The sequence below is a fragment of the Toxorhynchites rutilus genome, chromosome 3 (genome assembly GCF_029784135.1).
Source record: "Toxorhynchites rutilus septentrionalis strain SRP chromosome 3, ASM2978413v1, whole genome shotgun sequence".
Lineage (NCBI taxonomy): Eukaryota > Metazoa > Arthropoda > Insecta > Diptera > Culicidae > Toxorhynchites > Toxorhynchites rutilus.
In genome coordinates this window covers 10,043,334-10,069,716 of record NC_073746.1, presented here as the reverse complement: position 1 = coordinate 10,069,716, position 26,383 = coordinate 10,043,334, and the positions used below count along the sequence as shown (strand labels likewise).

The 26,383-nt window shown below is 39.9% G+C and overlaps 1 protein-coding gene across 1 annotated transcript; it reads right to left on the bottom strand.

Annotated features, from left to right (window-relative positions):
• Positions 1-7,406: 7,406 nt before the first annotated feature.
• Positions 7,407-25,669, bottom strand: LOC129776475 (U6 snRNA-associated Sm-like protein LSm4). The gene is made up of 4 exons (XM_055782140.1): positions 25,513-25,669; positions 25,410-25,451; positions 8,136-8,234; positions 7,407-7,971 (listed from the first exon to the last, which is right to left on the bottom strand). Exons 1-4 carry the CDS (start codon positions 25,513-25,515, stop codon positions 7,621-7,623), a joined length of 495 nt encoding a protein of 164 aa, XP_055638115.1. The 5' UTR covers positions 25,516-25,669; the 3' UTR covers positions 7,407-7,620.
• Between the last annotated feature and the right edge of the window lie 714 nt (positions 25,670-26,383).

Below are 26,383 nucleotides of genomic sequence, written 5' to 3'. Positions count from 1 at the left end.
CTGCAAATTACAATGATCGTTTGACAATTCTTCCGTTCAAGAACGTTCCGTAAAAGAACGTTCATCAAATTTATTTGTAACGAAGAACATAATCTGTTACAAAAATTTCGATGCATTCTAAAATAATATTCGAAGTGGTAAACAAGCGGTTGCAGTGGATATTGCGTTGTTCTACGTCGAAAATATGCGATCGTGTGCTAGATACAACCCCTTACAATTTTTTTTTGGTAAATACTACTAATTATCAGTCATTTTTGGCGGGCGAATTATTCCCACATATTTCGCCATAAAAATGGTAAACAAATGTCAAACCGACACCAGCATATGTCAAACCGACATAAACCGTCGATTCAACGTTGGTTTGACGTATACCCTAAAATGAAAATGATTGAAAGTAATAACCTTTATATATTGCTGCTATTAGCAAAGTTACCATTGCATTGTGTTTTGCATCTGACATTCATTTTACATACGGTTGGTAATATGTAAATTCTTCTAATTTTTGAATTGCCAAATATATTGGGTGTTCTATCCCCAAATATTTTCTTGGTGGTAGGAACGATTTCAGTTTTTTTTCCTCATATTATGACATGCGACAGTTATAATGAAGAACAGGGTGACTCTAAAACCTGACCATTTTACCCTCGGTAACCCTACATAATAAAAAAACTTTTCATTTTTATGTTATATCAGAACGATAGCATTCTCTCAGAAAAAGAACTGGTTTGTTGAGTTTCATAAAACATAATTGGTTGGTAATGAGATGTGCGGTTTGCTTTTGAACAAATTTTAGCTTTCTTACTTCCAAGAAATTCAATATCTAAAAAAACTGGCTGATATATTGACGGAGGTCGAGATTTTCCTGTTTATTCGCATAACAATTGAACCAAATGCATTAAATGTTCAGTTGAAACCAATCAGAAAACACTTAACAATCCATCCAAAAATGTTTCTAAACGGTTTCCTTCTTCTAGTTCCTTAGTTTCAAAAAGCCCATTAAGTAGCTCAAATCGGCGGCGCGTGCCTTCCGAACGATAAAAACATTAAAATTTCCTGCAAATCGCTCCACCATATTAAGGCTTATAATTATACAGCTTCCGCCAAATCATAGGTTTTAATGTACGATCGGTTTTACACCATTAAAAACAACCCATCCCTTTCTGCTTACCATCTTACCACTGCTGTGGTGTTTGGCTTCTCTCCCAGCTCCGATGCTTCGCAGCATCAATTTCAATGCATCGCAGAAAAAGCTTTCCTCTCCGCATGCAAGGTTTCGATTCCCAACCAACGGGAACGTATGTTGTGCTTATGTTAGCCGGGTCGTTGCTTCCCGCTGCTAGCAAGCAAGTAATCAACCGAGGTTCATCGCATCGGTTTCATACGGGTGTGGAGTCGGAAGAGTGGGCGGAAGGGCGAAACCAGAGCGAAAAGTCGTGCCAAGAACAAGAGAATTTTATGTAAAAGCAATGTTTTTCTTTGCACTTCAGAGCGCTAATGCTACCAACCCTTGGCCTTGGGTTTCGGAATGGGTAGCGTGATGCCCGAGCCTTAATAGGGTCGGGTACACTGCGATTCAATACTTTGATGACGCATGTTTCCTTGCATTGAATCGTTGTTTGGGAAGCGAATTAACTGCGAAAGCAACAGATCTCGTAAAAAGTGTGCCGATCGATGTGATCCATCCCTATTGCAACACCCGGAGGACAACGATAACAGTTGAGAAGTGCCGGTGAAGGGAGAAGGTGGAATGAAAAGGTACGGACGACCAAAAGGGCATCTAACAACCCAGCAAAGTAAGCAAAGGTATGCATAGCTAGTGATGTCCGATTTTCGAAATTAATCGAATATTTTCCATCTGTTTGTAATTCGTAACAGTTAATCGCCTCAAAATAATCGATAAATTGCCGCACTAAGAGAAATGACTGGTTGAGCTAATATTACTAATTCGTGAGAATTTTTTGCCGGCATAATTATTTTTATTCGTGATTAATCGAGCTACCAGTGGTGCTGCGGTTACTGTTTGGCTTACCAACGTATTTGTAACATTTCTCCATCGGCCGTAAAAATGTAAAGCGTCGTACAACAAACTCTACCCGAAATAATGTGAACTCATATGGAAATTGAGGGGCTCATAATGAAGGGGTGTAAATGATATAATCGATTTCTCTACATCGACTCTCTCTTTTGGTCATAACTTAGCTGCAAATTCATTTCCATCTATATTCGACAATGTGGAATCATCTATCGGATTCTATAGCAAACTCAAATTAAAACGTTCTTACAGTTGCTACTTCATGAAAAGTAGCAAAGTAGAAAAAGTTGATGAAGAGAAATCGATCAAGTCACTTACACCCCTTTCTATCTATCGCCCCTCGTGTGTTGATGTATGATTTTCCGGCATCTTTATTACGTTTAAATAGAATTTTGTTACTAAATTGAGGCTCAGCGTGTTTACGTTTTTTTGAGAGGCGATGGCGAATACACGTCCTCCAGGTGCGAGTCCGAACCTGTTCATTAGATATAAAAGCCTCTATCCTCCGATGCCATTAATCTATCGACTATAGAACGACGGTGTCATTCGGACACTTGACAACGACTCAAGAGTAAAAAAACGAAATTGACAGAGCGGACCATAAACCAACCAACGTTTATGGTGCGCTCTGTCAATTTCGTTTTTTTTACTCTTGAGTCGTTGTCAAGTGTCCGAATGACACCGTCGTTCTATAGTCGATAGATTAATATTTTTGCATCCAATGATGTAAATAACGCATTTTTTGACGTGGGACTACGTCTAACCGGAATATATGGAGGGGTGAAATGAAAACCTAAATATGAAAAAATGATAGATTTCGAATGTCGCTTCGCAAATACATGCAAGTCGGAAGCGTTTTCATTCACGCCGAAATGTGCGATTGATTCAACAATCAAAACAAGAAAATTCGCGGTTCGAGAACTACGTACACATGAGAGATGCAACAATTTCAGAGGGAAATGTAAAATACAATCATCGTTTGACAATTCATCCGTTCACATATTTTGGTAGCCCTAGGCATCATATTAAACGTAAAGGACGGTCATCAAATTTACTTGTAACGAAGAATATAATCTATTACAATTCATACATTGATCATGGATTCACATTGATCTTATAAGGCAACTGTTCAAACTCTTTAAGTACAAATCAAATATGTTGAATTGCAACAATTTCAGAGGGAAATGTAAAATACAATCATCGTTTGACAATTCATCCGTTCACATATTTTGGTAGCCCTAGGCATCATATTAAACGTAAAGGACGGTCATCAAATTTACTTGTAACGAAGAATATAATCTATTACAATTCATACATTGATCATGGATTCACATTGATCTTATAAGGCAACTGTTCAAACTCTTTAAGTACAAATCAAATATGTTGAATTAGTTTGAATTCGAAAATTTGTTTCATTCAATCAATAATTTAATATTGATAAACAAATGCTTACTGAGCAAATGGTAGTCCTACATCAACCTTAAGGTTATATCATAGATATAACCCACAGTTATTACGTATTTTTGTGAAATAAAGGTATTAACGACGCAGTTCATTTGAAAACTCAAACTCAAACTCCCGTGACACATTTCAAATAATAAACTTGAATTATCGAGACAAAACACAAAAACAAAACCGTAGCCGGTGAAACGAAAACCCTAGATAAAAAAATGGAAGATCTCGAGGAAGATGCAAATGTTACTCTTTACACACACGTTAGTCACCAACGAAACAGAAAATACACTGAAAAAATTATGATTATGAACCAATATGGTTCTTAGATTTTCGTAAAAATTGGTAATCTTGTTCCTTATCGCTAAATATTTTTCGTATTTGAGTTATGAGTTTTCGAAGTTAAATAGTAATATAGCTTTCTTAATCCCGAAAAGTTGTATACTATAAGAAAACAAATACAATCAATAATTTCTGAAACAAATTTTGCAAGTTTTTTTGAGGGAAAACAAGCTTATTGGCTTCAATTTTATATGTCGATCATCTGAATCGGTCCGGTGGTTCATAAGTTATGAATTTTTGAAAAAAGTCATTTTTGGAAAAAGGGAAAGAAATAATTTTTCGGACCACCCGATAATGTAAATGACCACCCTAATAAAAAAATAAAAAATAGAGGTCTAATAAATATAATATGAGAACCACTGTATCAGTTTTGGCATGCAATGGCTGATAAGACACAGTTTTTGTTTAATGAAAAATGTGTTACTCCTTTATATAGAACACATATTCGGTACAAGAAAGTAAAATTTCATTCATAATTTGGACGTAGGACTACGTCTAACTTTCCAATATAGAGGACCATTTCAATGTCCCAACCCAACAACCAAACAAAACGCCCCTTTTCAGGAGGCCACCAAATCATTATCGAAGAGTTTAACGATGTAATTCTTCAAACATATGCAAAATCAACAGATCGTCTAATGGAATCCTACGTCAACTATGCGGTCGTGTCTCGGACACAACCCTCCTGTGACTTTTTTTTCTCGATGTCACGTTGCATCGGAAGAACGAGTACTATATGAAAGAAGGGTAGAAGATTCAAAATTCAGTCGCACTTTCGCCAGTAATTAGCTAACATGATGTGATGACGTTGAAAGTTTATTTCAGAAAGTTGCTGCTGTGCTCATTGCTCGTGCCGCTAAGTGAAACAATTCTGCACAATGAAAAATGCGTTTATTACATAAAAAACTAGAAATGGGTTATATCTGTGATATAACCGCAAGGTGGAAATAGGACTAACGTTGGCTTAGCAATCAATAAGTAACAAGCATATAACTCTTAGACATTTCATCTTTCGAATAAAGTGATCAAACAGTAAATCATATAATTTCTGTATCATTGACGGATTAAGTCGTATATCGGTATAGCGAGCATCTAAATATCGCTATATGCTGTATTATATACGTACATTCTATTCATTTTATACATTTGATACATTTTATACATTGTCGAGTCAAATCGGATACCAGTGTAACAAGCATCATTATAACGTTGTAAACGGCTTTATATAAGTACTAGCTGACTCGGCAAACTTCATCCCGCCCAAAATTTATTTTTCGTTATTACATCCATGTTTTCTTACTAAGCGCACGTTCATGGGTCCAATCGTAGAACTGTTCATTGATTGATCTTCTAATCTACCCTTTAACATTATTTTTTACTATAAAATTTCAGTACATCTCCCAAAACTCGAAATTATAATATCAGATTATTTTCAGACACAATTCTCGTGCAAGATTTTTCATCCACTTGCAACATGTTTCTCCATTACATGAAATGAATGTTTGATACAGAAAATATGATAGAATGAAGACAACCCTAAATCGGACAACTCCTTTCTCGGGTTTGGCTCTTATCAACAAATTCGGCGATCCATTCTAATTCATATAGATAGAAGCGTTTTATCACATAAAAATTCATTTCCGCCTTCGAACGAAGATCTATTTTGTTACCGCAAACATCAAATGGACTAACAACGCTTGTCAATGTGTTATTGTAGAACACAAGCGAATTGAATTTTTCAAATTTTCCCATTTTCTTTCAGAGTTTTCCGAAAATTTTCAATTGCCATGTTTGGTTGAAATATGTGCATTATTTTTATGGGACCCCCTCTTCTTTCCAGAGGAGGAAGGGGTGTCATACCATCATAGAAACATTTCTCGTACCCAAAAACCCTCAAACCCCAAATTTGGCTCCATTTGCTTGATTAGTTCTCGAGTAATGCAGAAATGTGTGTTTCATTTGTATGGAAGACCCCCCCCCCCCCTAAAAGAGGGGAAAGAGTATCTAACCACCATATAATTATTACTTGCATCCTAAAACTTCCACATGCCAAATTTGATTAATTCTCGATTATTGTAGAAATTTGTGTTTCATTTTTTCGTGGTACGTTATATCAAGTGACGTTATAATGAGGGTACGTTATATCACGTACGTGCTCCCGCGGCCGAGTGGTTAGCGTCATAACTAACATGCCGGGTGTTCGGGTTCGATTCCCGTTCTGGTCGGGGGAATTTTTCGTCAAAGAAATTTCCTCCGACTTGCACTGTGATCACGCGTATTCTAGAGCTTGCCACTCAGAATGCATTCAAGGCGTGTTATTTGGCATAGAAATCTCAACTAAGTACTAATAAAAAATGACGCAAGTAATACTACGCTGAGACGGCGAAGTTCCTCTAGGAACGTTAGTGCCATTGAAGAAGAAGAAGAAGACGTTATATCAAAGTTTCCTGATAGGGGTGAAGCAACGGGCCTTATTTTCGGGGGGGAATCGAGCAAAAAAGGTTGAAAACCACTGGTATATCACTTCTACTGTTGCATGTGTATGCTAGTTATGCATCTAATATCATCCATTTGTGTCTTAGATCTATGTATATCACCTACAATTTTGGCGTTTTATACGATTTGATGTTTGCTGGGTGCATCGGTTTTTTTTCTTCCAATTATCTGGATCGATTAACCGACTTGAATTATTCGTCCGCTTCGATTATCGGTTACACAATATTCGTTAGATTAATAACTGTTTTGTAGAAAGTATTCTACTAATCGATTAATCGAACGATTACCGGACATCGTTACTACATAGCCAGAATGTGAATAAAACTGAGAGGAAAACTTCTGATCGCTTTCAACCACGGAACGAACATGGGAACGGTTTTCGCAGAATTGCATGTCCATAGGAAGCTGCGTACAGCGATGCCAAATGGTTTTATTATGTCTTAATTGATGGATGACATGTTTCTGTTTCAAACCACGAATCTCGAAAACAATACGAAAAAGATAAAAAGAAATATTTCAGATCACTAATTTTTTGTAGTAATCTTCTGGATCAACTTTATCGAAGTTTGTTCTTATGAATATGAAAAAGATGATTCATCGCTATCATATAAATATGAAAAAGACAATCATAAGTTGCCTTTCCTTATTCAAAGAAACGCAACCCGATTAGGAAAGCTTAATATGTCATCCAATAATCCAGCCTACAGCTGGCCACACATTTTTGGACACTCACTTGGCAGCTCTGACTTCGGGAACTCCGTGCAGTACACAATGCCCAATGGATACTTCTTAAGAAAACCGGTTTCTCCTTTTCTTTCACACCAGTTTATTCAATTTGGCCGAGGTGTCGTTTTTAACAGATTTCAAACGATTAATTCTCGCTCTCCGCTTTGGTCACGACAAAAAAGAACCTCACTCTTTGTCCCTTCCGTTCTTTCGTTGCCTTTCGTCTTTATTCCTTTATTCCCGTCTCTGGAAGAGACCCCTGTCGAAGCATACATACATACCAAAATGGGACGCGTACGCAAGAATGGATGAAAAGAACCCGAACGGAAAGAAGAGGAATAATTTATACAAAAAGAAATTAAATTTATCTTCAAGCAGACAGTTTCCTATTAAACGTGTATAAAGGTATTCATCGAGCAGCAAAAAAAAACCAAGCCTAAATCTGATCTCAAGCACAATTCTTCCCGCACAAAAGCATACATTTTTTATTCATGTTTTCTCTGAAAACGGTCATGGAAACCGCTTAACTTTTCTTTCTTCACACCTCGCGAGACAAGCCGAGGTCCGCATGATTACTTCTTGTTGAGAGCGTTTCGATTTGGATTCCCGAGCCCAGAACGATTCCCGGGACGGTTGCCTCCGCCGAACGTGTTTCTGTTATTGGCGTTGGCATTATTGCGTCCGCCGCCTCCGCCTCCGGCACCGGGACCACCACCACCACGGCCACCCTGCTGACCACCGATTCCGCCGCCGCCACCTCCGCCCTGGTTGCGGCCACCTCCTTTACTGAGCTCCGTCCGATTTCGCGACTTGGCCTGCACATCCTCCTTGACCATATCGATTACCTCATCCGGAATCCGCAGGTATTTGATGGTGCTGCCACGGATATAACACTCGGGCATTCGCCAAAATTTATCACCATCCTGCGAGAGATCGTCGATAAGGGGGTAAAACGCGGGGTGAAACGAATAAAGATAGGGTTACGAATTATTTTTATGTTTCTGGCTCGTTAGGACGCCTTTGGGAACAATGTGCGCCCATTTATTGTAAAGGGAAGGAAGAATTCTCAGCGCGATTCAATTCTCACCTTTGATGTGCAGATGACCTCACGAAGATTGATGTTCATCCAGGTGTCGCAGCTCACCAAGTGTCCGTTGTACGTTTCGCCATTTTTTAGTTCCACTAACTGAAAGAATGTAAAATAGTTTGATTATTCTAAATTCTCATGTTCTTTATTCCTAGTAGAAACAGCCACTAATTTATTTGAATTTAGGATTGCAAGGTTTGTCCAGTTTAAGAAATCATCATTTTGACATAGGACTATGTCTTTGGTTTCTATATAGGGGGGTCACTCTACGAAAATGTAACGATTTTTTAAGAGTTTTCAAACGCATACTACTCAAAATGGTTATTGCGACATATGTTATGTTATATAATATATCATTAGACAGGAAATTTATCCACAAATTTTTGGTTGAAACATGAACAGGGAATATAATAAAAAAGTTAACAATTTGACGATTTAATTGGGTATGTTTTCTTCCGATTGCACTATCCACTCGCTTCCTCCCCGACGCATCGAGCAATCTTTTTGCCTAAATTCAGGCGTTAGCCCATAATGTGAGTTGATGCGTAAAATGATTATTCTCCATTTACCAATAATAGGCATTAATTTTATATTATATTGTATTAGGCTGTCAAAAAAGTCCTGCGGTATTTTTTTTTGAATTTTCATTTGTTCATAAAATTAGTTACAATCATCTGTTTTAAGTCAAATATGCGCCGTTTTGTTCGATGACTTGTTCCCAACGAGATGCCAACTTCATAATACCCCTGTTATAGAAGCTCGCTTCCTTATTGGCAAAAAACTCGGATAGCCAATTTTCACAGGCCTCTTTTGTGGCTAACTTCTGACTGCCTAGCTCGTTCGCCATGGACAAAAACAGGTGGTAGTCACTTGGTGCAAGGTCCGGACTATACGGCGGATGCAAAAGAACCTCCCATCCGAGCTCCCGGAGCTTCTGGCGCGTCACCAAAGAAGTGTGTGGCCTGGCGTTGTCCTGATGGAAGACAATGCGGCCTCTGTTTATCAAAGATGGCCTCTTCTTCATGAGTGCTACCTTCAAGCGGTCCAGTTGTTGGCAGTACAGGTCCGAATTGAGCGTTTGGCCATAGGGAAGCAGCTCATAATAGATTATTCCTTGACAATCCCACTAAACACACAGCAGAACCTTCCTGGTCGTTAATGATGGCTTGGCCACCGTCTGAGCCGCTTCAGCGGGCTTCGACCACGACCGTTTGCGCTTCACGTTGTCGTAAGTGACCCACTTTTCATCGCCTGTTACTTTTTTTTTTACGATGGAGAAGAATAAAGATGTTCCGAAATTTCAAATAATGTATATTTTAATATCCTGTGACAAACAAAATATAAGTTTCTTTCACAATTTATATTTCATGTGACTTACGTTTAGTTTTTCTTCTCCGTTTTTTCCCCTTCCTTTACTCCTATATTCACTCTACTACTAGTCCTAGGAGATTAATATTCCGTAATTAAAGGTTTTAATTAGCAAAATTATAATTCTTTTTACCTTTTGTTCGATTCGTAGTATATGAGAATTTTAAGTTAAGCTCAAACAATAGTCTTAATTAATATATAATTGTGATATACTCAATAGTTTTAAGAAATTAGTTTTACTTTAGGAAATTTAGAAATAAGCAATTCAACTACAATGCACTGCACGTTCTACACATGGAAATCACATCTATTCATGTTTTCTGTAACCAATATAGTTCGTTGTTCGCCTATCCAACTGCCATTCTACGGCATGGGCGTGCGGTTTTGACTGGGGTCACGGATATCTGAGGAGCGACACAACACCGAGGGGTTGTGACACTCCCCCCCGTATGCCAAATCCGAGAGTTGGCCTACGAACTTTCGCTCCAGATATCGAGGACGGCTAATTTAACGGCTGGGCGTTCGTAAACTCCTCTTGATGTTTGGACCGTAGCTCTGCGTACCTGACCTCCCTTCTCCACGGTACCAATTACCTTGCCTTTCGGCCAGCAATTTCGTGGATGTTCAGGATCCACAATTACCACTATGTCCCCTACGGAAATAGGTTTTACCTTTTTGAACCATTTTGATCTCTTGGTAATTTCAGGTAAATAGTTCCGCAACCAGCGTTTCCAGAAAGCGTTCGCCATAACCTGTGAAACCTGCCATCCACGACGCACGGTTTGTACATTGTCGTCACACAGTGTGAAAGGCTTCGAACCATCCGATGAACCTAATAAGAAATGTGTGAGCGCTGGTTCGGACTCGTTATCTACGGGAACCTCTGTCAAGGGACGACTGTTGAGTACGCCTTCAATCAGGGTCAATGCACTACGCAGCTCCTCGTCTGTTGGCCGTCTACTTCTGAGGATTTCCGTCAGATTCCGCTTTACCGATTGGACAAGTCTCTCCCAGCTGCCACCCATGTGGGGGGTAGCTGGCGGATTGAAACGCCAGGACGTCGAAGCTGTAGTGAACTCATTCGACAGCTGGTGTTTATCTAAAGCACGGACGGCCTCACGCAATTCTTTGGAAGCACCAACAAAATTTGTCCCTCTGTCGCTATAGAAGCAAACAGGAATTCCTCGACGAGCAATGAAGTTATTCAACGCCATAATACACGAACTCGTGTTAAGTGAACTGGCGACCTCGATATGAAGAGCCCGAATCGTAAGGCACGTCATCAGGACACCCCAACGCTTTTCTACTTTGCGACCCGCAATGACTTCAACCGGCCCGAAAAAATCTACTCCAACGTGAGAGAATGGTCTGCTGAACGCAGCCAACCTGGTTTGAGGAAGCTCATCCATTTCTGGTGGCACCGGACTTACATCGCGGTTCCGACACCATTGACACCTGTGTCTCATCTTACGAAGCGTTCGTCTCAAACGTGGAATACAAAATCTTTGGCGAACTTCATTCGCAACCGTAGCATAGTTTCGGTGATGATACCTTTCATGAAAATCGGCGAGCACCAAATGAGTGACGGGATGATCATCGGGAAGTATGATTGGGTACTTTTCATCTGGAAATAGGAATATACATTTCGCGGCCCTGCTGTTCATTCGTAAAAGATTTGCCGGGTCCAAAAAGGAGCTCAGCTTGTGAATCTTGCTGCTACTTGTAACCTGCGTTATTCGTTCCCCCTCGTTATTAGAACCTCCCAACAGCCTTAGCTCCTCTGCGTAAGCATCTCGCTGTGCCTGGCGAAAGTGGTATTCCTGGACCCGTCGAAGTTCGTCATTCGTTAGTGGTCCGCTACGCTGTGGTATTTTCTTTCGCTTGGACTGAACGTTATCCACGAAGCGTTGTACATATGCTGTTACTCTCACTAGATAGATCCATCGTGAATAGTTACTTGTCATAACAACCGGTTCTGCATTTTTACCATGGAACAGTGCGCTTGACCGAATCTCTTCATCAGTTGTTTCCCTAATAAAACTGCGTTTTGGCCAGCTTTCCTCCGGTCCTATCAAAAATTCCGGCCCCAGAAACCAGCGATCTTCAATTTTCAGCTCCACCTGTCCTGTCCATTTTGTACCGTCGTCGGCAACGTTCCACTCCGACTGAATCCAATGCCACTCATCTATTTCCGTAGTGTCTAGCACTTCACTAACTCGAGCGGCCACATACTGGCTGTATCGACGGTGGTCGGATCGCAGCCAGCACAGAACATTTCGGGAGTCGCACCAGAAATAGCGCTGTGATATCCGAAGGGAAAGTGATTTAGTTACAGTATTAGCTAACCTCGTTCCGATGACCGCTGCCTGGAGTTCCGATCGTGGGATCGACAGGTATCTTAGAGGAGTTACGCGTGTTTTCGCACCAACCTATGCGCACTCTACTAAACCATCTTCCTCGAAGCGCAGATATACTACCGCTGCCATACCGTTTTCACCTGCATCTACGAACGTATGGGTTGGATCCCCGATCGATGTCGCGTGATGAAAACATCTAGGAATTTGAATGTCTTCCAGTTTCGGCAGCAATTTAACCCAGGATTTCCAACTTTCGAACTGCTTTCCAGTGATTTGCTCATCCCATTTCAATCCGATTCGCCATACTTCCTGGAGAGTAACCTTGAGAATCATCAAGAAATGCGATATGAGACCGAGCGGGTCAAAAACTGTCATTATGATGCGAAGCAATTCTCGCTTGGTTGGAGCTCGACTCCCATCAAATAGCGCAGCATCGAAACGTCGATAGCAGATCTTGAACATGAAACAATCCGTCGATGTGTTCCACCACATCCCCAAAACTTTCTCCGTTGCCATCTCTGCTGATAAGTTTAGATTCTTCTCTTCAGTAGGTTCTTCGTTCAAGGCTTTCAGAACTCTACAAGAGTTGGAAGTTCAATTACGTATTTCAAAGCCCCCTTGGGCGTGGATGAATTTCACGGCCTTCGCGAGTTCTATGGCTTCTTCTTCCGTCTCAGTGCTTGCAAGCATGTCGTCCACATAGTGGTTATTGATTATAGCGACGGCTGCTGCTGGATACTCGGCTTCGAAACGCTGAGCGTTATGATTTTTCACGAACTGTGCCGTGGTTGGCGATGAACGTGCTCCAAAAATCATGACTTCAACGACGAACGTGCTCGGCTCTTGCTGTTCAGTATCATCCCACCACAGAAAGAGTTGATAGAACTGATCGGTGGGTCGAATTCCTATCTGGAGAAACATCTCGCGAATATCTCCACATATAGCGATACGATGTTCTCAGAATTGTAGCAGAACTGATACCAAAGAGGTCATCATATCCGGCCCTGTGAGCAAAACAGAGTTGAGGCATACTCCATGCACGGAAGCGGCTGCATCCCACACGACCCTGATTTTCCCAGGTTTGTTGGGATTTATCACCGGGAAAGTGGGAAGATACCATGTTTGCCCCTGTTTATGAACGAGTTCCTCTGGGTTAACCTTCCTTACATAACCTTTGGTTTGGTATTCTGCCAACTTATCAGTGAAGGCACGCTTAAGATCATCATCTCTTGATAGACGCCTTTGGAGACAGTTTAGTCTTTGAATGGCCATCGGACGGCTGTCAGGCAGACGGATAGTATCGAAACGTCTGAGAAGGTCCGTTTCGTACTTCTTTTCAGCGACTCGTGTGAAAGTTTTCAACAACGATAGCGCCCTTTCATCGTCTCTTGACATCAGAGAACTCACCGGCGACACGATTCCCAAGCTATCTAGGCTAAAGTACTGTTTAACTTCTTGGTGAATTCGATCGTCGCTCTGCAGATTACACGCACAAATGTGGTAAGTGTACTTCCCGTCGGCAGCTGACCCCTCGATTCCGCGATTTTTCTTCAAAGCGATGAGTTCCTCCTGCCCACTTAAGACACAGCGGTTTCGACTCTCCTGACAGCTCTAGGTCACAGGCAATTTGTTCGTCTAACAGCGTCAACTCGGATCCATCGTCCAGAAAGGCGTAGCACTCCACCTGCTTGCTCGGCCCAAACAGTGTAACCGGCAAATAGCGAAACAATTCCAAAGCAGTTTCCATTTGATGAGTGTTAACACTCCGTTCCTCGTTCGATTTCGTTTGAAAGGAACTCACTTCCCTCTCATTCGGTACAACGAGGTACTTGTGTAGAAGTGCATTGTGCTTGAACGTACATCCGTCGACACCGCATGGTTTACTGTTGCAGTTTTCTCCATGCTGTCGCAAACACTTACGACAAATTCTGAATTCGCGAACCGCAGCCCAGCGTGCTTCATACGAGAGGTCCTGAAATCGCTTACATTTCGTAGCATTCGGACAACTTCCCTTACAAATCGGACAACTCTTCGACACTATCGTTCCGGATTTCTCGGTGAACTGGTAGTTGACACTCGGACGAACGTTTGCAGATTTCTGTCCGGGTACGGTCACCGATGGCGATTCTACGTGTGTGTTGACAAAGGCTTTACCTTGGCGTTTCCCACGGGTGTCTTGTACATAGCTAAAGGATTTTCGAGGTTCTGCGACAATGCTGGCATCTTCTGCTATCGAGTAAATCCAGTCGGAAAACGCAACCAAATTCGGCTTTCTCAGTGTCTTGCTATGCCTCGCCCAGTCTAGCTTTATCGCAGGAGGAAGTTTGCTGACGAGTTCCTGCATTAGCGTTACGTCACGCATGTACTCTCTCCTCCCACATGCGTCGATAGTAGAACGTAGATTCTGAACAGCGAGGGCATAGTCCACGAGTTTCTCAATGGAATCTGATCTAACTTGTGCCATGGCTAGAATTTTTTCCCGTAGAGAACCGATAATCATGTGCGGCTGCCCAAATCTGAGTTTAAGAACGCTTATTGCTTTCGATACCGTTGACGGATGCATCAAGAAACTTCGCACTGTTGCAAAGGCTTCATCCTTCAGGCAATTCCGGAGGCGGATCATGTTCTCCTCAACCCTATATCCGCACATCGTTGTCGTGCTTTCGTATGTCGATATAAACATCGGCCACTCTTCGGGATTCCCACTAAACCGGGGAAGATCACATGATATTACCTGCCGTGCAGCGACCTGTTCACGGCTGAGCGTAACGTTCATCTGAGAGTGATGTCTGCTTTGGCTGGAGGTTTTATGCGACATTTTTTGAACTGGCGTTGACTGTCGCTTTGGAACGAAAGGTTCGTGGTGATCGTCATCGCTTTCGTCGTCATCGTCGCTTTCGGCTTGCTCCTCCTCTTCGGAATCGGAGCTTCTATCTCGCTCCGCGTCACCCCCAAATTGTGTGTCAGAACCACCGCCACCGCTAGCTTCAGCTATTTCCTCCATCAGTTCGAACTTTCTCGCCATCAATTCCCGCTTCCGTTTCATTTCCTCAAACATGAGCGTCTCTCCTGCCAGCACCTTTTGAAGCTGCATTTTCAGAGTTTGCATTGATTTGTTCAACGAGTCTGACGCCACAGATTTAGATTTTGCTGATTTATTCACCTTCTCGATTTTCGCAGACTTTTCCTCATCCATAAAATGTTGTGAATTCTCCCGATCAGCTACTTCTTTGCTCTGAGGATGACCCTTAAGACTCGAATTCTTCACCATTTTCTTAGATTTTCTTGATTTCGATTTCATAGCACTTGCAACTGCTAGATTGGCTTTCTTCACTGCACTTCTGGTGTTCCTTTTGGTCGTCTTCATCTTCTGTTGGTTTGTCGCCGCGGTCTCGCATTTCGAACAAATCCATTCGTAGTCTTCGACGTTCTCCGTCACTCCAGCACAATCGAAATGAGTCCAACCTTCACAGCAGTCGCATTGGACCATCCGGCTGTTATCAGCAGTCTGACACAAATCACAACTCCGTTCCTTCATGGGGGCGAGCTGTTGAGGGGCTTTCGGTGATTTCTTCTCAACCCCTGGCTTTTCCGTGCTTGTTGTAGCCTTGCTGGATATAGGAGTAGTAGATTCGGCTGAGTCGGACATCCTCTCCAAGTAAACGATATTAAAAGATGTTCCGAGATTTCAAATAATGTATATTTTAATATCCTATGACAAACAAAATATAAGTTTCTTTCACAATTTATATTTCATGTGACTTACGTTTAGTTTTTCTTCTCCGTTTTTTTTTTCCCTTCCTTTACTCCTATATTCACTCTACTACTAGTCCTAGGAGATTAATATTCCGTAATTAAAGGTTTTAATTAGCAAAATTATAATTCTTTTTACCTTTTGTTCGATTCGTAGTATATGAGAATTTTAGGTTAAGCTCAAACAATAGTCTTAATTAATATATAATTGTGATATACTCAATAGTTTTAAGAAATTAGTTTTACTTTAGGAAATTTAGAAATAAGCAATTCAACTACAATGCACTGCACGTTCTACACATGGAAATCACATCTATTCATGTTTTCTGTAACCAATATAGTTCGTTGTTCGCCTATCCAACTGCCATTCTACGGCATGGGCGTGCGGTTTTGACTGGAGGCACGGATATCTGAGGAGCGACACAACACCGAGGGGTTGTGACATCGCCAGTCACCATCCGCTTCAGAAACGGGTCGATTTTGTTGCGATTCAGCAGCGATTCACATGCGTCGATACGGTCAAAGATGTTTTTTGCGTCAACGTGTGTGGCACCCATACATCGAGCTTCTTTGTGAATCCAAGCTTCTTCAAATGGTTAATAACGGTTTGATGAATTATCCCAGCTCTTGGCCGATGCTACGGCTGCTACTATGCCGGTCTTTCTCGGCTAATTCAGCGATTTTGTCGCAATTTTCGACGACAGGCCTTCCGGAGCGTGGCGCATCTTCAACGACCTCTACACCAGAACGAAAATGTTGAAACCATCGTTGTGCGGTGGAAATGGAAACTGTATCGGGTCCATAAACTGCACAAATTTTATTGGCAGCTTGAGATGCATTTTTGCCTTTGTCATAGTAGTACTGTAAAATAAGTCGGATTTTCTCTTTATTTTGCTCCATATTTGCGACACTATAACTCACGAACGACTTAACCAAACAAAACACTGTCAAAGACTATATTATAGCGCGCAAAAATACCTTTCCAACAAGCTATAGTATGACTCGATACAATGAATATAACTAGAACTACGCGCTTACAACGACACCTCGCGGAAATACCGCAGGACTTTTTTGACAGCCTAATATGTTGTCCAATCAATTTGTGCACAATTCATGTTTTTATCGTGTAGGTCTTACTACTAACAATTTGTGTAATTGTGGTCCAGGATGTCATAATATCGAGTATGTTATTTGTTATGAAAAATTGCAATAAATGAATTTAAATGGCTGCAGATTTAGAAAATCGGAAGGGTATACCCACGTAAATCAGATTATGATAGCTTGAGTAGTCGCGATCTTACAGGGCTACAAAGTTATTGCAAACAATGTTCCGGACAACGTGGTAACGAAGGAGATAATGCTATTTTTATCTATAATATATTTTTGTAGTCATAGATTGATTTGACTCAGGCTTATATTTATGTAGGTCTTAACTATTTAACTTGTGTTTAAAAATGACACATGATGACTCTTTGTCTACTTCTGCATGAATGAATAAACAGAAGAAAAGTGTAGTGATGGCTTTAATGGTATTTTTGTGTACATTTTTTAACAGAATGCGGTACCGAATTCTACCACGTTATGTCATCTAACCCGTTTAAAAGATACGAGAACATACAGGAAACGTTTTTTCCAGGGCATCCATTTGATGTATCAAAAGAGAAAAAACTAGATGTGGGTTATACCTGTGATACAACCGCAAGGTGGACGTAGGATTACCGTTGTCTTAGCATTCAATAAGTAACAAACATATAACTCTAAGATATTTTATCTTTCGAATAAGGTGATTATCATACCACTTCATTGAATCGTACAATAATTATTAACGCTCAAAAGATGAATCGATTCCTCTTCGGAAATACCAAGCGCCATAAACATTGCAACACGGCAACGCTCGTCAATACCCTTCGCGTGCAAATGAAGAGGCTCTGAAAAATCTGAAGTTTGAATCAATTCCACCTATTCCCCGTATTCTCTCGACCTTGCGCTTTGCTATTTTCTTTTTCCTCTGCTGAAGAGAGACCGTAAGGGTAATCATTACAGCTCGGACAATGAGGTGGATGTAGCTATCGCGTCCTAGATTCGAGAAAAGTCGGAAGATTTTATCAGTGAAGGTTTAAAAAAAGCTTGTAACACGTTGGGGGAAATGTGTAATGCCTAACGGTGAATAGTCACCGCTCTTGGTTGCGATTGCATCACGCGACACCTAATCGATTTTGCAAATGCGTAAACGAATCTATCTGCTCCGACGGATTTCCATGACCTCTCCACGCAGTGTCAAAATAGAAACTGATGCTCTTGGTCCCAATTGTATCACGGGAACCGAATGCGCAAATCTTCCTTTACTCGAGCGCATTTGCAAGCGAGCAAAAGAAATCACAGCCTGCATATATTTGCGATGACGGTTTCTCCAGTTGCTTTGATTTTGCGTCCGTGTTCGGGAACACATTCCGATCACCACAAAAGCAATCATCATCAATGAGTTAGATTGTTACGTTTTCAATAGTCTGTTTTCAAAGCAATTTTAAAACTATTGAAACAAGTTTTCGGGTCAATAATTAACAATTATATAACTCGTGGACATTATGTCTCTCAAATGAAATGATTATCAAACCACTCCGTTCAGCCGGAAAAGAGGTATTAACGTTCAAAAACTTGCAGTCAAACGTTACTCTCTCATTTTCGAAACTTTGAACTTACACCCCGGTACAGAACTGAAAGACGTAGTCCTACGTCAAAAATACAGATTTTGAACAATGAAAAACTCAATTTAAATGCAATTACTACACACAATCACAGTCCTATGTCAAGATCCCGTCCGTGCCCCTAGGCTCAGACCCAACTTTTTTAATGAAAAAATTATAGGAGGTTGTGTCCAAGATACGACCGCATTGTTGACGTAGAACTAAGCTGTTATTTCATATAAGTCGCTTGTTCATAACTTCGGATGTTATTCTATAATGCTGTGAAATTTTAGGAATAACTGCTTAGTAGAATAATATCTGAAATGTTTTTTTCATTGTAGAATCAGTTGACGATAATTGATAGATGATTCATTCTTGCTCTCGTAGAACAATACACTAGCTAATCATATGTCACAATTTATTTCATGTCAATGCATTGAGAATTCACCTCGAACGCTATTCCGGTGGCCTTTTTCGCAATTGATCTAGACTCGGCTACAGTCAATTATATACATGTTGTACCATTATTCGACATCTCATATCTACAACAATATATCTTTGGTACCGCATGAAAACAACAACAATGAACACACTTGCAAGTATCAAATATCATGATACATGTTATTTAGTATTGCCTCAGTGGAATCGCACCTCTAGTTGCATTACTTTCTCATGCTCGAGATAAGCGCAGCTGTCATCCTTAGTGGAGAAAGTTGCTACTGGCAAGCGAAACCTAATCACATACAACATTCCAGAACGACATTTACTTTCTTGGTGACTAAACAAGCGAAATAAACTCTTTTTGTTAGTATCAACAACCTTGAAAACATTAGCATTGCTTCATTATGATCAAAATTAGCGCAAATGCAATCCTAGTTGAAGACAGTTTTGCAACTGGCACGCGAACCCAAATAACTTCTAACATTCCAGTACGACATTCAAGATACTTGGTATTCCTCAAATATTTTTTTGGTGCACAACCTCAACGCCTGCGTTGCCATAACGTCAGTTCAATGCATTGATGCAATGTTAAAGGCACCAACGAAGCCCTTTTGATGACGGAAAACAAACAATGTTAACTGCTTGGAAAAAGACTGAATATTTACCTCAGCAGAGATTCATTGCTAAAACCCTAACGCAAATATTTCCCTCCCGCACTATTTTTACGTACGGGTTATGAAACACGCACGTACGCACCTGAATATCCATATTTCGATGGCTTGAAGCAACTAAATATACACACACTTATCTCCGTTTTGCCCTCTTTTCAACAGAAGCCCTTTCTGTGAACATTGCCCGTCTAGATTAGCTTAGCTGCCATCCTTGGTGGAGAGAGTTTTGCTACCGCCATGCGAAACTAAATCACAGACAAAATTCCAGAACATTTATTGTCTTGGTGAGCCGACGATAGCCTAGCTTGATGATTCCTCACACAATTGTGTAGATTAGAGATGGGCAAAACTGTTCACTTTGATGAACGGTTCAATCACTAACCGTTCACCTAAGTGAATCAGTTCTTTTGAACCGTTCTTTCGCTCTTTCGTTCAGCGGTATTAAGAACAACATAGAATATTAGCTGGAACCCAACATCAATAGACAGCTATTCATTGATATCGTTGGATTGGATAGTAGATTTCTTTATTCATATGGGATTTATATTTCTGAAATTTAGTGGGGAAAGATAAGGTGCTTCTTCTTCCAAAGTCGCAAATATGTATGTGTATGTGAAAATATGTTTATCGACAAAAGTATATTTAATAAGTTGATGCGCACAAAATATGTGCAATTTTTCATATTTTCTATTAGGACAAAACACAGGTTCCTTGTAAGATCATGTTTCATAATGGTTCATTCAGAGAACAAATCCAGCAGTCAATCATACAAACAATCACGATAACACATACATGCAATATGTCAAACAATGGATTGAAAGCAAGGAAAAATTTAAAATCATCATCTTGCCCATCATCTTGATTCTGATTCTGAAAATACATGAAATTGGAAATATATAGCCTTTAAATCTAAGAAAATCTAATTTAATTTTTAACCACAAATTGAGTATACATAAACAAAATAAACCTTGCGTTACATGCATTTTATACTTAAATGACAATATCGTTTCATTTTTCTTACAAGCGTTCTCTTTATATTTATCCATTCCGTCTAGCGCAAATCAGTTCAGCTGCACTCGTTCGTTCTCAAACAGTTTTTTCCCATACAGTTCACTCCCAAACAGTTCGTTCTGAATCAGCTCGTTCTCAAACAGTTCACTCGCAAACAGTTCTTTCGGATTCAGTTCGATCACAAACCGTTCGCTCGCAATCAGTTCGTGGGCGAACTACCGTTCTTTAAAAAAGAGCGACTGTTCGTTCACTCTTTCTGGCGAACTAGTTCTTCTGTACCGTTCGTGAACGGTTTGCCCATCTCTAGTGTAGATCAGAACCTTAATGCAATGGCGTTAGTTTGATGCAATGATTGCAATGCCAGGGACATCAGCGAATGAATAACTTGGTGGCGTCCACAGCTCAATCTTGAACGAAGACTTGTGATGACGCAAAACAAAGAAGAACAAGCGATGTTTATTGGTTTGAATACAGAACGAGACTGAAAGTTTGCCTCAGCGAGATCCACTGTTCATACCAGCGTTGCCAATGTTCCAGTTTAAACTGATTTCTTCCAGTTTTTTTTTCTCGATCCAGTCAAACAGTTAAATCCTAAAATCTTCCAGTTTTTCAAAATATCATCCAGTTTTATCCAGTTTTTTTTATTATATTTGCTTCAGCTTTATCCATTTCATGTAAAATAAATTCACAATGTATGAATATTATCCCTCCCAGGGTTGCTACAATAAAATATGTGTTTTTGATCTAAAAAAATCTTTTCATCTAGGTTTTCTTTCTCCGGAAATCTGAATTGATATCTTTTTTAAAAATTATAAGAACAATTTTAAAAAATAATCTTAGCTTTAGTATCACTTAGTTTCAGTATATATCATAGCATATGATCGTATGCTTAGGTTACGGAAAGGTTTTAATAGAATTTCCGCATTCTAAAAAACAAATTTTGGGTATGTTTTTATTTAAATTAATTTGTTTTATTCGAGCTTTCGTCGTTCAAACGTTTGAAAAAAAATCAGTCTAAAAAGTTATTTTTCTTCTCTCGCACAGTTCAGTAGCTTCTGTTTCTACAACTTCAACATCGATGTAGATATATTTGGCTTCTTTAGATTTCCAAAGTCCAATCCTGCTTCCTTAGATTTGTGTATTATTCTGAACATACATAGCTCGAGAGAGAAAAATTTTGCTAGTTTCTCAATTAATTTGATTTAATTTAGTTTTTTCAGTTTGTTTTATTCTACCTAATAATCAATAGTAAAAAAACAGGTTTGGTCATCGAGTCGTTTAAATGATTCAAAATTAGTTTCACTATTTGGTGTCGGTCGTTGTTGAACATCTCCAGGTTATGTCTAACAACGGATTCCAGTAAGAGCCATCTTGTTGCGGACGAATTCAATATTTTCAACGGCTTGAGCTTCCCTGTTTCATGAATGGAGTTAATATTAGGCTGTCAAAAAAGTCCTGCGGTATTTCCGCGAGGTGTCGTTGTAAGCGCGTATTTCTAGTTGTATTCATTGTATCGAGTCATACTATAGCTTGTTGGAAAGGTATTTTTGCGCGTCCTTGACAGTGTTTTGTTTGGTTAAGTCGTTCGTGAGTTATAGTGTCGCAAATATGGAGCAAAATAAAGAGAAAATCTGACATATTTTACAGTACTACTATGACAAAGGCAAAAATGCATCTCAAGCTGCCATAAAAATTTGTGCAGTTTATGGACCCGATTCACTTTCCATTTCCACCGCACAACGATGGTTTCAACGTTTTCGTTCTGGTGTAGAGGTCGTCGAAGACGCGCCACGCTCCGGAAGGCCTGTCGTTGAAAATTGCGACAAAATCGCTGAATTAGCCGAGAAAGACCGGCATAGTAGCAGCCGTAGCATCGGCCAAGAGCTGGGGATAAGTCATCAAACCGTTATTAACCATTTGAAGAAGCTTGGATTCACAAAGAAGCTCGATGTATGGGTGCCACACACGTTGACGCAAAAAAACATCTTTGACCGTATCGACGCATGTGAATCGCTGGTGAATCGCAACAAAATCGACCCGTTTCTGAAGCGGATGGTGACTGGCGATGAAAAGTGAGTCACTTACGACAACGTGAAGCGCAAACGGTCGTGGCCGAAGCCCGCTGAAGCCGCTCAGACGGTGGCCAAATCCTCATTAACGGCCAGGAAGGTTCTGCTGTGTGTTTGGTGGGATTGTCAAGGAATAATCTATTATGAGCTGCTTCCCTATGGCCAAACGCTCAATTCGGACCTGTACTGCCAAAAACTGGACCGCTTGAAGGTAGCACTCATGAAGAAGAGGCCATCTTTGATAAACAGAGACCGCATTGTCTTCCATCAGGACAACGCCAGGCCACACACTTCTTTGGTGACGCGCCAGAAGCTCCGGGAGCTCGGATGGGAGGTTCTTTTGCATCCGCCGTATAGTCCGAACCTTGCACCAAGTGACTACCACCTGTTTTTGTTCATGGCGAACGAGCTAGGTAGTCAGAAGTTAGCCACAAAAGAGGCCTGTGAAAATTGGCTATCCGAGTTTTTTGCCAATAAGGAAGCGAGCTTCTATAACAGGGGTATTATGAAGTTGGCATCTCGTTGGGAACAAGTCATCGAACAAAACGGCGCATATTTGACTTAAAACAGATTATTGTAACTAATTTTATGAACAAATGAAAATTCAAAAAAAAAACCTCAGGACTTTTTTGACAGCCTAATATCATTTGATATCAGAAAATTCACTTTAGACTGTGCGAAACATAACTATAAATGTGCAGACCGCAATACGTTTTCCTAACACGGATTAGACTTAACCCTGTCCGTGTTAGGGAAACAACATGAATATATGGGAAATTAGAAGCTTTTTTTTCAACGCTATTTCTTTTTACTATGGGAAATTTTATAATTAAATTGAAATAGAGGGGCATTCGATAGGTAGAAAAATATTAAGAATCCCGGAGAGCAAAAAGCACTCAGATTTGGACAATTTTCGCGACGCGAACAATATCTAGTTTTTTTTTCAATTTGTGCCTCTCATCTGTTTGTAGTAAGTGCATCAGTAAGAGAAAGATAAACAGTGTTATTTATTAATTGTAACGCTAACCGATGGCGCAGACCTTTGTATTTTCTCGCTTCAGATCGAACATGTGAAAGCAGGATAGCACGCTAAATCCGTATGTCAAAATGTAGTGACACGTCTGACTCAAAATGATACAAATGATTCAATGAATAAAATAGGCTAGATGGGAAAAAAAGTATTATTGACATCAAGCCATAACTAAAATTGAAACGTCATTTGGCTAGAGGCGAATGAACTGAAAAGTTTAAACCCTCTTAAAGCCAAAAAGAAGAAGAAGAAGAAACGTCATTTGTCGTTTCAAAAAGACTGGAGAATCTGTAGATATGGTAACCCTCCCTCATCCTTCCTATCCCTTGAATAACTGATAATAAATAATAAAGATAATAAAATAATAAAAAATATTTTTTTCATATTAGTATTGGAATAATATTGTGGGACGATTGTCGCAGTTTTGTGACGATCTTCTATCAGTGATTTTATGGCCATGAAGCAATAAATGCGATTTTTTCAAGTTTTGACAGAAAAAACTTTCCTAATTTCTACAGGTTCTAGAAAAATGCTCCTCAAATATTGTTTCACAGTAATGTTTTGCTCGAATGATATGATTACTCAATGGTTTATTTTGACATTTTATGAATAAATTATATTTTTTTTAAATACTGCATAAAGCTTTGAAGGATATTTCATTTATCAAGCATTGGAATCATTTTAGGTAAATCAATCCCGATCTTCGTAAAATAAAACGGTTTCACAAGATCCAGTTTTCTTCCAGTTTTTTTTAAAATAATATTGGCAACCCTGGTTTATACTCTAGGCAAGTGTTCCCCTTCATTCTTCTTTTTTTCCTTTGTTTACGGAGATTTTAAATCCTACGATTTCCCCTTCGTTGCTCGTCGATAAGTTGCTCTGTTCGGCAAAGCACACAAATAGACAGACGAATTTATGGGAAAATGGAAACGCTTAAAATTTTCATGAATTATAACCATTTACAAACCAGGGCATTCTGTGGTGTAGCATATTAAACAAATTTTAGGGAATTTCCGATTCGTTTAGTATGTAAATCGCCCAAATCCGTTCGCGACAAAAATAGTTATTAACGTTAACATTATTTCATAAAAACGTGACCTATTTTCTGATTTGGCACCCTTAATGGAAGACGTAGTTCTACGTCAAAAAGAGTACGGTAACGACCATACGACGATAGGCTTCAATTAACCTGTGTATAAACAGGTAAGGGCAAGTTAACAGTGATGGAAATAACCCAAAATAAGCTTAACACCGCACAGCAACTATTGTGGGAGTCAACGACAGAAACAAACCGTGATGTCGCAATTATCGCGTAGCCGTGTCGCGTAACGGGTGACGGATAGAGCGGAAATGACCACAATTCAAGTCATGGGCCAATATCCCATTCAGAAGGTAGTCCCAAGGTTACGCGAGGGTTTTGTGATCACATAGATCAACGGAAATTTCGCATGCAGTTTCTACGCACCACCCAGATGGACGATAAACCAGTTTCACTACATGCTGGATGTCCTCACCGAGTAGCTTGATTACTTGGGGAATAGAGTTAGGAAGCAGATGCGCTAACGCAAGAGAAAATAGTTTACTAGAAGCTCAGGCCAAGTAGGAAGTGGCCCTGTGCAACGAGGCCATCACTAGTACCCTTGCGTTCAAGCAAAAAATGCGTACTTATCATTTGAAAAATTCTGAGAGCAACTGCAAATGCACAAGTTCTAAAGCGAAAACATATTTGCAAATCGAACCCTTGCGTTCATTATTATACATAATTTGTCTCACTTTTGATAGGCTCAATATTAATTCGGGTGCGAAGTAAAACAAAATAGGAGAATAAATCGCTTCAAAATGATATTCGTTGATATATTCCATATTCCACGGCTACATTATTATACTCACCATTGGATGGCTTTGTGCCGTTTTTAGCAGTGATAGGGGCAGCTGAAAAAATAAGCATTTTCAATCAGAACATGTACATCGAATTGCTTCAAATTTTACCCACCATTTCTTTAAGATTATTTCTTGGATTCTCATAGAAAAATTGATTGCGTTGATTGAGAATATAGGATTCTAAAAGTTCAACCCTCGCGCGTTTGTAAACAATAACAAACGTTTGCCGCTATCATCGCTTTGACTGTTTTGACAATTGCGGATGAAGGTGTGCGAATAGGAACAAACGGAAATGAAATGAACGAAATCTGAAAATGATCAAATGTCTAAACCAAGACGGGTCTATGGTACTAGGTGAGGCCGTTTCGCCACTAAGAAGGTTAGGGGAGCGGTATATGAAAACAGTACGGAAGAAAGCAGAAGGGGAATTATTTGCTTGAAGCGTGAGAGAGACAGACTGATCAGGAGCGAGCTTCGGCACTAGCGTATTGTGTTTTGTTTACAAACAAAACACAGTAAACTTCCAATATGGCTGAAGAGTGGTTTTAGCAAGTTGACCCACCTTAGGATATACTTCTAGGCGCCTTGGTCTAAACAACAATAAGGTAAATGCTAGGTAGTGCGGACTGAATCAAAACGGCTGTCAAAAAAGATCCAATTGAAATGTCAAAAGAGATCCAACGATCAGGAGTGTTATTTTTCTTATGATAAAAGAGGTATTGTTGTCAAGGGCTAAAATAATTAAAATTATAAAATGAACGAACTGCATTTTTCCGTCAATTGTTTAATTAACCATTGCATCTCTGAAAGAGCATCTCAGTCTTTCACTGAGCAACGCATTTTTAATGTCCCCTCTCTTTGACATAACGTTTTTCCGAACGAAATAAAAACAAACGAAGTCAAAGTCACGTAAATGTTTACTCCTGCGATTTGAAAATATTCGATAAAAAGTGGAAGGAAGAGATGCCAGATGATTTTAAAAA

What these genes read in the sequence shown, in the direction of transcription:
- LOC129776475 (XM_055782140.1), bottom strand. An exon ending in CGGCACAAAGCCATCCAATG is followed by an intron (nt 8,235 to 25,409) that starts GTGAGTATAATA and finishes ACATTCTTTCAG; the next exon opens with TTAGTGGAACTAAAAAATGG. An exon ending in AGGTCATCTGCACATCAAAG is followed by an intron (nt 7,972 to 8,135) that starts GTGAGAATTGAA and finishes GATCTCTCGCAG; the next exon opens with GATGGTGATAAATTTTGGCG.